Source organism: Bactrocera oleae, chromosome 6, assembly GCF_042242935.1.
Source record: "Bactrocera oleae isolate idBacOlea1 chromosome 6, idBacOlea1, whole genome shotgun sequence".
NCBI classification, from domain to species: domain Eukaryota; kingdom Metazoa; phylum Arthropoda; class Insecta; order Diptera; family Tephritidae; genus Bactrocera; species Bactrocera oleae.
Genome location: NC_091540.1, coordinates 73,653,550 through 73,667,937, shown reverse-complemented (window position 1 = coordinate 73,667,937; position 14,388 = coordinate 73,653,550). Strand labels below are relative to the sequence as shown.

The 14,388-nt window shown below is 33.2% G+C and overlaps 1 protein-coding gene across 16 annotated transcripts in view; it reads left to right on the top strand.

The window, feature by feature from the left end:
* The window catches only part of app (Palmitoyltransferase app), a 29,244-nt gene that overhangs the window by 4,240 nt on the left and 10,616 nt on the right, over positions 1-14,388 (top strand). For 13 of the 16 annotated variants that reach the window (XM_070111595.1, XM_070111599.1, XM_070111593.1 and 10 more), the window contains one exon: positions 10,512-11,163. In XM_070111595.1, coding sequence (XP_069967696.1) covers positions 10,976-11,163 — 188 coding nt within the window. In that variant the 5' untranslated portion in view covers positions 10,512-10,975. Of the gene's footprint in view, positions 1-6,453; positions 6,505-10,511; positions 11,164-14,388 lie in introns of all 16 variants that reach the window. The other 3 variants (XM_070111596.1, XM_036363910.2, XM_070111598.1) reach the window with 1 other exon arrangement.

Here is a 14,388-nt window from a genome sequence, read left to right as displayed (position 1 = left end):
GTAATCGGATCTCAATTTCGTTGAAATTGCGAGAGTATATAATGTTCGGCTGCATCTGTACACACAGCTAGGCAGTTATTGGTTTGACCAATATTCAGAGGAATAACATGTGTATGTATACATACGACATTTGCACTGGAGTGCCTTGCGTATAAAAAACTCATCTGATTAAACCTTAATAAATTATTCCTTTAACCAGAACTAAATTCGGTTGGTCGAAAGAATCGGAGAATTGTATCTACATACAAATTATATAAAGAAAAGATGCATTTGTATAGAGGTATGTACATACATAAATTGGAATTCAATGAAAATTTTGTGTATTCGTCTGTCCATCCTTTTAGGCTACATGTTTCTGGTTTATTTTTTTATTTTTGGAAGCTTGAAACTATTTTCATAGAAGCCCAACATTTTTTTGCCGTTCCTTGTACTTATGTTTTTTTAATTAAATGTTATTGGTTCCTTCGATTTAGTTCCTTCAACCCCTCCTTATATGTTACCAAGAATGATAGAGACAAGATTGCAACATCCGACTGATGAAGTCGTCATACATAGATTATAGAATTATATCTAATTCTATTGGTCTTGATATGTTACCTCAATTTAATTATTGAAATATTAATCTTTAGACTTTACGGTAAAATCGATTTTCTTGGTATTGGAACAAAATTTGAGCTCTTTCGCCATTTATAAACAATGGGCATACACACATTAAGTCAATATTTACTTTTAATTTTTTATGTGCCTCACTTTCGCCATTATCATTGAAATTCAATAATTAAAAAAAGTGAAGTTACATGTCACATTTTACATTTTAAATTGTCATTTGAAAATATATAACGCATAAATTAAATTTTTCAAAAACTCTTTATTAAAAGTATTAATTGAATAACGGTATTTTAGAAAACACAAACAGTAGCCACACTATCAAATAATGATTTTATTCACGATAAATTCTGTGTTGCTATTACCAATTAGTTCTGTTCATTAATTTCCTTCTTTCACCTACCTTAAATTATGACCCCCATGAGTATTCTTATAAATATTAAAATTTAAAAAGTTGAATATTTACAACATACACAATCACTGTGTTAACGTAGAATGCTCCATACCGCTTTCGTACTGACACTCAGTGACTCTTTTGAGGAACTATAATTCTTATTTGCGCGTACAAAAAAGTCGCACTATCGCCATTTTGAACACAACTGTGAACATATGTATGTATGTGTGTATTGGTGTGTGAAAGTGTATGAATATAAGGATTAAAAACTACGGCAACTACTTGGACAATAGCCGGGCTATTTAACTATTGTTTGTATTGTTGGTTATTTGCATTCTTCCTTTCCGTTTTGTAAAGGCGCCTAAATAATTGTTGCACATCCGATTGCCTTATTTGTTTTTATTCAACTACGGTGACTTACAATGTGCAATTAAATATGTATGGTATTTTCAATTGTGTATTAAATAGTGCTAGATATAGACAAATCTAGAACAATAAAAAACATGTTTTGAATGTAGGTTTTGTCATAGAAATAATGACCATTTGTAAACGTTTGTGCGGGCAAAATATTCTTAAAAGGGATTCCAACCAGTTACGTATGAATGTGTGTAAGTTCGTCTGCATTTATCCTTCAATCAGCTGGCTGCTCAATTTAATAAACCAACTTATTCGGTGAATTAACATTAACGGCAGGAGATCCCGTTTAACTGATCGTAAATAATAATATCGGATTTCTAGATCACTAATTTGCTATTTTGAAATCAGCAAAATAGAGCTTTTCCTTCAATAAGAGTTAAGAAACACAATACATAATAATAAAATTTCCATGATTATGTAGTACGTACATACATACTGAATATTTTGATCCCATATCTTAAATTGTACTAATTGTTTTCAAAATCAGAAAGAAATATCCATTTGTCCTTAGTTTTTAGCGACAAAATTAAATTGCAATCGTGCCCAATTTACTCAAGCCCGCCCAAAACTCCGATTTCTTTGGTGCCGCGTTCTCATGGTATGGCGGGATAGGGAAGGTTCTTCAGATTAATCAATATACGTATATATATATATATATTTGTATATAAAGTCCAAAAATTGTAAAACTAATGCATGCTATTTTACCATGTTTAACACACTTAACGCACATTTTTAACTATATTCTTGCAACATGTTGCTATGTTACAGAGTACCATATAATAGTACATGCTACTTATGTTCCTTGGCACCCAAGGGAGATCGGTATTGCAGATGAGTGGTATCGGACCACTGTCACGCTTACAAAACTCCAATAAACGAAAACCTATAAAGTATCATAACTAAGTACTAAATTATGGTACAAAACTGTAATTTGGTGCAGGAGATCGCAGTAGCCAGAGAAACCTGTGGGCTAACAGATTTTCGTATGGAAAAGGGTTTTACCTTTTTTTCCGGTTTTTATTTTTTTTATTTTGAATGAATACATAACATTTCAAGATTGCATACAATTTACGAGGTAACGTCGGAGAGTTATTTTCCAACTAGTTAATAATTAAATAATTTAAAAAAAGAAATTAACCGATTTTTCGAAAAAAATCGCAATTTTTAAAAATTCTTTGGGCGTTATTTGGGAACGAATGAATCTTGATTTTACGATTTCGGATGATCCAGCACCGTGTTATTAGGAACGCCGCAACCCTCCTTTTTTCCGAGACATTTTCGAATAACTGCTGCCATTTGCCACACTTTAAAATATTTATCCATAAAAATTTTAACAATTTTCTTGAAATATCAATTGAAAATCACAAAAATATGCCTTTTTCGCACGAATTAACCTTATTCCCCCCTTAATGTATATATCTTCCAAACCGCTGAAGCTAAAACAATTAAATTCACTAACAAGAAGTTTCTTTAGCATTTATTTAAACGCTGTGAAAATGGGTAAAATCAGATAATAACCATGCCCACTCCATATATAACGGTTATTTTGAAAACTAAAAGTGTGATAATTCACTTAATGAATGCGCTACAACCATTAACTTTAACAACCAAGGTGATATGGAGAGGCCTTATAGAAGCAGTTCTAAAAATAAGACAAGGGGTGTGGCACCGCCATTATTTAGGGGAAATCCTACATCTCAGGAACTACTTGTCCGATTTCAACAAAATTTGGTGTGTGAGGCTACTCAAACTTTCCTAACATACACTGTGAAAATATCCCACTCACCTGTTCAACCTATATTTTGAAATTTTCACTTTTTTGTTGATTGCCACTCACCTGTTCAACCTATATCTTAGATTGTTGTCTCTAATTAACGTGCACCTGTGCGGCTACATGAATCAAATACTTGTTCACTTAATATATCTGTAATTAGACTGTGCACATTGAAATACATCCAAAATTTGATTTATAGCGTTTTGAAAAAAAAAGTATATTTTAGAAATTACAGACTGTATATACGCGATTAGTCCTACATTTTTAGAGATATCCGATGTGAATTTGGCATATCTCCTTCTCTATCCGTCCCTATTATCAGTTGACGGGGCCAAAGAAATCGGATCAGGTGCCGTGATCAGGTATTAAAAATGCCCAAAATGAATAATGTACTTATTTCCATTGCTTCATTCTTTATAGCAAATTTGTGCATTATAATAATTTACAACCTAGTCAATTGTGTTATACTATCCGATCAAATTTAGCTCGGGCTGGTCCATTTAAAATCGATAAAATCTGGTGTTTTTAATATGACGAAAAAATTGAAAAACAGATAAGCTTGCTCCACAATCCGGTGCGGGTCTTCGCTTGCTGCAATCAGTATGTGGATGATTGAAATTTTCACCGATCTATAGAGGGTGCGACGCTGTAGGTGTTAGCGCGAAATAGCATTTGTTAGCAGCTATTATCCTTTGGTTGATTTCTTTTGATATGTTATTCGTATTGTTAATATTTACTCTTAAGTACTTAAACTCGCCAACTACTGCAAAGTTCTGCTCGCCAACGCTTAAGTTTTGTCCAATACTGTGGTGCACTGATTTCGCAACGATGTCTATATGATCAGCGTAAGCCAAAATTTGAGTCGATTTCAAAAATATTGTACCTTTGGTGTTTCTCCAGAGTCTCTTATCACTTTTTCAAGCTCAAGATTGATAGACTTGAAAGCCCATCCCCTTGTCGTAGGCCGTTTTTCGAAATAAACTCACTTGATATAGAGTTTCCGATTCGCACCACATTTCTTACGTTTGCCGTTGTGGCTTTAATGAGATTAATTAATTTATTGGGTATATGCAAACTAATATAAAGCTTGGTAGAGAAGCCATCTTTTTATAATATATTATGCCGACTTGAAGTCTATAAATATGTGAAATGCGGTGATATTATTTTCCTTGAGTTTTTATACTCTCGCAACTTGTTGCTACAGAGTATAATAGTTTTGTTCACCTAAGGGTTGTTTGTATCACATAAAACTAATCGAGTTAGATATAGGGTTATACAAGTATATATTTAAATGATCAGGATGAATAGACGGTTCCGTCGGCCGTCCGTGCAAGCTGTAACTTGAGTAAAAGTTGAGATATCTTTATGAAACTTGGTACACATGTTTCTTGGTACCGTAAGACGGTTGATATTGCAGATAGGCGTAATCGGACCACAAAACGCCGTTAATCAAAAACAAATAAATTGCCATAACTAAGCTCCGCTATAAGATACAAGACCGTTATTTGGTACACAGGATCGCGTTAAGGAGGGTCATCTGCAGGGCGTGCTCCCGCCTTCTAATAGGTTTAATGTGCATATCTCCTAAACCGCTAAAGCTATAATAACCAAATTCACTGGAAGCAAATGTGTTTAGCATTTGTAGGGTGACAACTCCGCCCACTCCCCATATAACGGTATTGTTAAAAAATACTAAAAGCGCGATAAACCAAGCACTAAACACGCCAAAGACATATAGTCGATGTTGCCTATAGTTGACTTTTTACCGGAAATATCGGTCAATGTGTAAGATATAAAATTGAAATTCATATCATAAAATAAATAATTTGGCCAACACCTGAAGTAATTTCCCGGGCTTTGATCCTTGCAAGTTGCGAGAGTATAAAATGTTCGTTTACACCCGAACTTAGAACTTCCTTACTTGTGTTTTACTACAAATATCTGATCCTTTTGGAAATCGAAAAATCACATCAAAGTCTGTCAAAAAAGTGATGCTCATTGTTTTCTTTGATTACTCCGGTGATGATTCACCATAAATTCGTTCCATAGGGTCAAGCGGTCAATAAGGAATGGGTTGTTCTGAGGCGTATACGTAAAACGATTTGTAAGCGACGGGTTTGTGGGCAGAAAATCTATGGATTCACCACGATAATCCGCCGTTACATTCAAGCTAGCAGTATTACTCGCTGTGACTTTTTTGTTTTCGAACGTGAAAAATCCGCCGGGTAATGCGCCATGAGTCTACAGATCCATTTAAAGGTACTCACACCCCTTTATAAATCACATCCATAATATTTGAATTTTTAATTACTATTATTTTTCCTGAAGTTCGATGAGGCCCTACGACTTTAATGTCGCATCGAAGCATTTGTGCTGGTTCTCCATCACCTGACGGGGATTAGGAGCGAAGTCCTGGCTTCTGTCTGAAAATCATCCAATGGGCACGGGAGTCGCATAAAATCCTGGATGAGGCAATTGTTAGTCATCCTACAAATGCAATTTTTTGCAAGTTGTTCTCTGAATTGGATTAAAATATCCCACCAATTGACAGATATTCTAATCTACTATTTGTATTTGGGGTTTGAAAGGTTATAGTCGGATTTCGACAATTATTAAGTTGTTTCTCCATGATTTTTAATTAATTTGGTGGATTTGGGGGAGTATATTTTCTCAAGCATTTTTGCTATTTTTCGATAATTCTTGCAAATTTTTTGGTTTGGCGCAAGAATGATTGAATACAAGATTATGACATATTTACTGTTCCTTTTTTTAGTTTATGCTGTGACAATTGTTACAAAAGCAAATTGCATCATACTGTACCATACCTTATGACGTAATTCTTTTGAGATGAGAAGAATGAACATAGGACAGCATGTCAATTGTAAACAAAATTGTAAACACTTTTGTTAATTCGTGAAATAAACTTTATTAGTTGACATTGAACTTAATTTTTTACATGCCTGGAAGTCGTAAATGGGCAAGTGACCATACCCACGATTTTAACTCTCCTAGCAATCTGAAACAAAAAGAATTATTAATCTAGAATAATATCGCTATGTCTGGTTCTACAGAAAAGTTGGAACATTTTTATTTTCACGAAATGGTGACTGCCTGAAAAAAAAATGTTTGTAGCACATTTTTTAAAGATAGTAAAAATTAAAAGACAGACAAGTCTATAAATAATACTCTCTAAAATATTTCAGATAAATCTGTGAAAATATAAAATATAAATAAATAAAAATAAATTTTTTTTTATTTCTAGACTAGAAGACCCCTTTAATATTATTCTGTAACTACCAAACTGGGCTCAGGGGTAAATACTTCTAATACTTTAAACTTTATTAACTATCTTCCCACTTACTACTTCTATGTGTTTGAAGAATAAGTCAAATACGACGTAGTGTTTTATGCTCTCATCACATTTGTATTAAATTATTTAGATTTATTGCTGTCGTTGGGTGGAATAAATTTGTTTTGTACGATTTTGAAAATCAATAATGTTCATACATAGACTTTCAGTCAAAAATACTTTTTTAGATTATACCGGAATGTATGAATATTAGGATAGCAAGACTTGATAGTTAATAAAAAAGACAGAAACATCTCATTCAAACATTTATTTATCGATCTAATTAACGGTTGTTTTGATATCTGTTGACTATCAAGGTTTTGAACATGAAGTTTAAAATACTCCAATCTTCAATTATTAATATTCAATTATTTGGAACTTAGAAGTGAGCTTTTCGAGCTTTGGCGGCAGCGAATTCGTCTATAATACCGTGTAGCTAGTCCTGAAATCGTGCCCTGTGACGAGCATGATCGATTTAAATTCTTGAAGCTTGTTAAAACACTAAATGGACGTTCACTATTTGAAACCGAAACGGGTAAAGTGCAAAATATTCTCAAAGCGATGCAAATATTTGGGAAAAGTTTTCCTAATTTTCGAGCATTGTGGCATTCAATGAGTTGTAAGGAGTCAGACGGGTTTCAAAATTTGCATCGTAAACGTGTCTGAGGTGAATAGCTTTCTTGGACAACTTATCAGATATGGTACATCAACGGAATATTTTTGTGTACATTTTTTTGCAGCTGTGTTGAGTTCATCTTTCATATCGTGGAACTGCCATAGAAATGAGAACGATTTCTTTTGAATTCGATTTCTTCTTGACTGCTATTTTCACCCACTTCTTCATGTAGGTAGTTTACGTGGTTTGTTTTTTTTTGCTGATGGTAAAATCGTCTCGATATGCTCTAAATTCTCTGCAGCAATTTTGAATTCGTTATAAATTACTTTCCACTGGTCGCGCAGAAATTGCAAAGCCACAAAAAGGATTTTGATATTTCTAAATATTATATATAGCGTCGATGGTGACATTGATCTCTTGAAGAACCAAGTTTCTTTCATTGATGGGCTGAATGATTTTAAATCATACTAAGGCCTTTAAAACGCACTCAAATTTGCTCTTATATATTTTAATATTCCATCAACGCCTCGACGAGTTTCTGCCGTAAGTTAAGAGTTTTTAACCTCTTTCAAAGCGTTTATGAATTCGAGAAGATGTTTCGCAAATGGCTTGACGGCCACGATTCAGGTAGACCACCTTGTATTTGGAAGAAGGTGAAGTGAATTGGGGATTTTGGATTTCAGAATTTCCCAACGTTGTGCGCTGCTACTGAAAATATTTAAACATTTTTGAACGACACCATAAAAATCTGTTCTTCCGTCCGTCCGTCCATGCAAGCGATAACTTGCATAAAAATTGAGATATCTTAATGAAACTTGTTACTAGTATTCGTAGATCGAACCACTGCCACTCAAAAGTTTTAATAGTTTAGGAAATAAGTCACTTGAAAGACAAATCATCTCGCTGTACAAGGTTTTTTTTGGTCACTGTATTTATAAAATTGCACGAAAATATGTAAGTTCTCATGTATACCTAGCAATGTCCAAAATAAATGCAATTTCTATGCCCCCAATGATTTTAGTATAATTTTCGCTGACAGGAAGTAAAATATAGCAATAAAACTAAGTGAGTTTATTACCTTCAATAATAAGGCTACGAACTAAGCCCTTTCTTACTTGTTTAAAAATATAACGCCAAATAAAATTTTCACAAATGCGGACAAGAGAAAAATAGTTCGGAAAATTAAGAAAAATCCGAAAATATTAGCTCCAAAATTGTAGTTTTCTTTCTGTAACTGCCACGCTTACAAAACACCATTAATCGAAAATCTATAAAATACCATAAATAAGCACTACATTTACATACAAGATAGAAACCTGTAATTTGGTACAGGGAATTGCATTGGGAAAGGCCATCAAAGGTTAAACATTTTTTTTAAGTGGGCGTGGCTCCGCCTCTAATACGTTTAATGTATATCTCTTCATATGACTCAAATTTGCACATTCTCATGCCACGGTGCGAAATCGGTCTGCAATCACGCCCATATAGCAAAATTTTTAATTCCATATGATTCTTACATTTTTCAGAATATAAATCAATCACCAAAGAATATATCGGGACAAAATTTTGCACAAATAGTGCCTTTGAAAATTGTCAAAATGCCCCCCTATAATAATCACAGAATTTTCAAACATCCAGTTGATTTTACTCCATATATGTTGGTGAGGGTATGTGAGGTACCTTGATGAAACTCAGTGAGCACTTTATTCTGTTAATATACCTAATTTTGATTTTGAGAATTGATTTTCTAGCTTCAGGTTGGGCGGTGGAGTTGAACGTATAATATTGAATATACTATAGTTTAAATCCGAAATTAAGTGAAGTTACTCTACGATTACCCCAACTGCGAAAAACTACATATATTGATTTTCGTTATTCTAACAAACCTTATACCGAAAACATGTCGTTCAATGTGTGAGTTATACATATATTTATAAAATTGCTTGAAAATGTGATCCTAAGTATATCTCAGCAATGCTCAGTAATCTCTGTCCCCAATATAGCCTGTATAATAATTTCTTTCTTTCCACCTGACAAAATGTGTGATACTTTAATAAAATTAAATGAACATGTTTTCTTAAAAATTGTGTGGGAGTATGAATAAAATTAGTGAGTTTGTGACCTATAATATATCTTAATTATATACCAAATTTGATTGTAATCCATTTACGATTTCGTCGAATATTGAATGTTGCATTGTTTCACTACATTTTTTAACATAAAGTTTTCCTAACACCTGAAGGTATTTTCCCTGCTTTGATCCTTGCAAGTTGCAAGAGTAAAAAATGTTCGGTTACACTCGAACTTAGCCCTTTTTTACTTGTTAACTATTCACCTAACTTTTTGGAAAATACGGGACCCTTCGAGAATTCCGAGCACAGAGGAATCACCCCCGTGTCGACGGGACTGCGTGCATATGATCACCAATTTTAGCGTTTTATAAAAACTCTAACCATGCACAAACTTTAAATAAAATACTTTTGCCAAAGTTATATTCATGGATTTCCATGTTCGCTTTGATTGTTCTTGTAATATGAATACGTCTGTATATGTACCATATACCTTTATATTATTGCAAATGCTGAATACATAAGTACACATATTTGTTTGTAACTGTGTACTTATATTACATATTTACTCTATTAGACTCTCATCTAAAACAAGGACAATTGTGTGGCTTGTCACGTGCATTCTTTTGCGTTTCATATCTTGAGCTGTCACGTGCATGCAATGATATGTCAACAGGAATGCTATGCCCGCCGTGCATGTAAAAAAAACGTTTCTATAATTCGGGCAATAAGTGGTAAATGCGGTCATAGATAGATACACTTATACAAATACATATACGTACTCACATGTAAATTCTAGTTCATATACATTGACATTGGCACATGTAGGACTTAAAGTACATTAGTACCGATGCAATATCTCTTGGTTTTTAATACATTAGAGAAATCGAAACAGTCATGTTGAGTTGCGAAATTCGATTTTGATTAATGTAGATAAAACCAAGTCGCTTTCGTTTTTGTTTTTACAATCAAAGATAAGATTAGACACATGGTACGTCTAATACATACAATATTTGATGTATTTGCTTGTTTGCATAAGATGGTCATTGCCCATTAGGAATTATTGTTTCGGCATAACTCTTTTGATGCTAGGTTACTGCAACAAAAAAGGAAAACATTTATTTTATTTCATTATATAATATTATATATAAAATTACTGTAACAAATGGTTTAACCATTTATATGGATCAAAGCGGAAATATTGTATTATTGTATATAAGCAAATCTAGACCGTTAAGTTAATTTGTTTATGTACATATATGTATATAAAATTTTGTATTTAACAGGAAATTAAAAAGTCAATTAAAATGCATAGAAGAAAGCGATTCAGAACAATAAGAGATGTTGGAAAGAGATGTTATTTAACTTCAGCATAGAAACAATTCAACGAAAAGCCACTTTCTTATAATGTTCTGCCGTCCATATTGGCAATGGCGAAATAAGGAAACGAAAATTATGGCTAGAGCAAAATGGAAGCGAAAATAACAGTGAGATAATTGAAAAACAAATTAAATGAAAAATTTACTGAGGTGTTAATGATATATATTCATATTGCATTTTAAAATACTGACAATAAATGTGATATTATTTGTGTATTAAACGGAAATAAATGCAGAGTTCATTGAAATATATAATACATAAACATCGAAGACAAATGAGAAAAATTACTTTGTTACTTAGTAAGGCTAAATTTCGGTAAATTACACGAACATCTGCTGCCGAGATTGCTTGCAAGTCGATACGAACACCAATGAACTTACTGTGCTGCTGCTGTGGTAATATGGCGCCGAACACGAGGATAACTCGGAAATGGGAGTTATTTGCTGGGCGCAATAAATTTTACTGCGATGGATTATTGATGTCCGCACCACACACGGGCGTTTTTTATTTAACTTGCATATTGATAACGGGAACCAGTGCACTCTTTTTTGCATTTGAGTAAGTAATAACATTAGATATATATAGTATAGTTCTTAAGTGTATTAAGACCCACCATGTCGTGTATCCATATCGTCCAAACATGATTATATACTCGTATATGCTCTGTTTGTATGTATTGGGTTGGCAACTAAGTAATTGCGGATTTCAGATGGTTTGCTGGCGTATTCCAAATGTAAAATACATTTTGTTATTTGATAGTTGGCAATTTAGCTGTCAATCAGTAAAAAAAAGTTTTTTGATTGGTTGTGTAGTTTTCCTTTGGCGTTCGTTGAAAAATGGAAGATCAAAAGGAACATTTTCGTCATATTTTGCTTTTTTATTTTCGCAAAGGGAAAAACGCATCGCGAGCTCACAAAAAGTTATGTGCTGTTTATGGCGACGAAGCCATAAAAGAACGGCAGGATCAAAAATGGTTTGCCAAATTTCGTTCTGGTGATTTTTCACTCAAAGATAAAAAACGCTCTGGTCGTCCAGTTGAAGTTGATGACGACCTAATCAAAGCAATAATCGATTCGGATCGTCACAGTACAACACGTGAGATTGCAGAAAAGCTTCAGGTATCACATACATGCATTGAAAACCACTTAAAACAACTTGGCTATGTACAAAAACTCGATACATGGGTTGAACTCTTACCACCCAACCGAACGATCAATTCTGTTGTCTACATTGAACAACTAACGAAATTAAACAATGCAGTTGAAGAAAAGCGGCCCGAATGGATAAATCGAAAAGGTGTTGTATTTCATCATGACAATGCAAGGCTACACACATCTTTGGTCACTCGGCAAAAATTATTGGAGCTTGGTTGGGATGGTTTGCCACATCCACCGTATAGTCCTGACCTTGCACCATCGGATTACTTTTTGTTTCGATTTTTACAAAACTCCTTGAATGATAAAAATTTCAATAATGATGATGATGTCAAATCGTACCTGATTCAGTTTTTTGCTAATAAAAACCTGAAGTTTTATGAACGTGGGATTAAGATGCTGCCTGAAAGATGGCAAAAGGTCATTGATCAAAATGGGCAATACATTACAGAATGAAGTTATAGTTCCATGAAAAAATTGTCTTTGATTAAAAAAAAAAAAAAATCCGCAATTTATTAGTTGCCAACCCAATACAAGTATATTGAGATTTATATTTTATTTTTAATAATATAATTTTATTTTACTCTTGCTGTTATTATATGTAAACTGATTTTTCAAAATCCACATTGGCTAACATTAAATAAATTTAAAAAACTAAAAAACACGCTTTTAAAGCACTTCAAACTAAAAAGTGAAAAATAACACCTTATATAAACTGACAGTAATATTGACTGAAAAATACTTGTATATATAATTGTGAAAAAAGTGTGATATGCTCGATGTATGAAAAATATGACACAAACGATCCCACAATTTACAGGCAAACATACAGGTGAAGCTAATAAAAGCGTTGTAATGAACCCTTGTAAGTGCACCTGTGTATATCATACCGAAGTAGGTTGGACAATAAAGGAATTTGTGTATCATACATACATATGTATTTCTTAAATCCTTTGTCAGTGATTATTATAAAACAATTGCAGCCATACCATCCCCAGCGAATGAAATCAAATGATTTGCGTTTGCAGGGCAAGCAGGTTCCACTGCATCAAACCGTCCCTATGAGCTTTTCCATTGTAATCTTTGCATTTCTTTTGTGATAATTTGCATGAATTGCGGTTTAATTCTTCTGAACACATATACACACACAATTGCTGACTTCAAGTTGCGTAAATGCGATATGCTAATAATACATACAGTTGTACATAATTTCGAGGTGACAACTATCTGACGGTTCGGTTTAAAAAGTTTTTAGAGAAAGAATAAAGTCCACATATTTTGCAGTTAAACATAACCTTCAAAATACACTTATAAAGTTCACAGGTGTCAGATTATTGTTTGTAGTAGTATTTTGTAAGTTAAAGAAACATATTTTTTTACACTTGTTGACACAGAGTATAATAGTTTTGTTTACCCAACGGTTGTTTGCAACACCTAAAACTAATCAAGATAGAAATTGAGTTATATAAATATGCCTATCAAAGTGATCAGGATGAGGAGATGATATGAATTTTGGATGTCTGTCTGTCCATCCGTATTTCTGCAATAACTTAAGTAAAAATTACGATATTTAAATGAAACTTAAACAGAAGAAAAACGGATTAAATCTGATGATATCTACGCCCATTCCACATATAATGTTAGGCAAGATATTTAAGGACTTCATAGGAATCGATGTAAAATTTCATAATGCAAATGGCACTACCCAATATATAAACCAAGCACCAATGAACATACCGGAATTGAACTTTACTTACATTTAAGATATGCCATCTCACGTCAAAATGGGAATATAACTTTTTAAGCCTCCAGATATGTAGACCCTAGTGACTATGGCTGAGTTTTTGCCAAAAATATCGGTCAATCAGACCAGATATATATTATTGAAATTAAGTGAGAACCTTTGCGTCTCAATCTATTTTCTATATAATCACATGAAGTCCCCGGTCACGTTTTGCTGCGACTAAGACATACATTAAATTTTATTAATAATTGAGTGGATTCAAATTACGCTGAAGAATAATAGGTAAACCAATTTTAAACCGAAGGTTATGTAATTGCTTTTCTGGTTTTAATTTTCATCAACAATAGTAGCGATTGATTTTAAAGCAATGTCTCCTTTGTTTCACCTCTGGCAACATTGAAATTAGCTCATTCGACATTAGAGTTTATTCAACAAGTCACGACTATCGAAACTCCAATATATTAAAAACATGAGTTTCGGTTAAATTTATCTTTTTAGCCTTAAGAAATTCATAGTAACTTTAACCGAAACCTGGTGGCGCTCTTGGCTAATTAACCGGTGATATAATCCATAGTTGGCTTACGGGGTTCTTTCGTGTTTGTACTTGTATTTTTCTAATAAAATACTCCCATATAATACACAATCACAATGCAGTAATTTATTTTATGTAAGGCGATGGAATGGAATGGTCTAATGATATTTCAAATGGTATTCTATTGGAAGTAGGTATGGTTATCATGAAACGATCAAAGGCCCACACCAAGTTTGACTAACAATCAATGAGTCCTTAGTGACATATGTAAAGTCACCTATAAGTCACTATTTTAAATGGAAATTATTAAACGTTTTTAAAAAATGGTTAAAGTTAAAAATACAAATTTATGC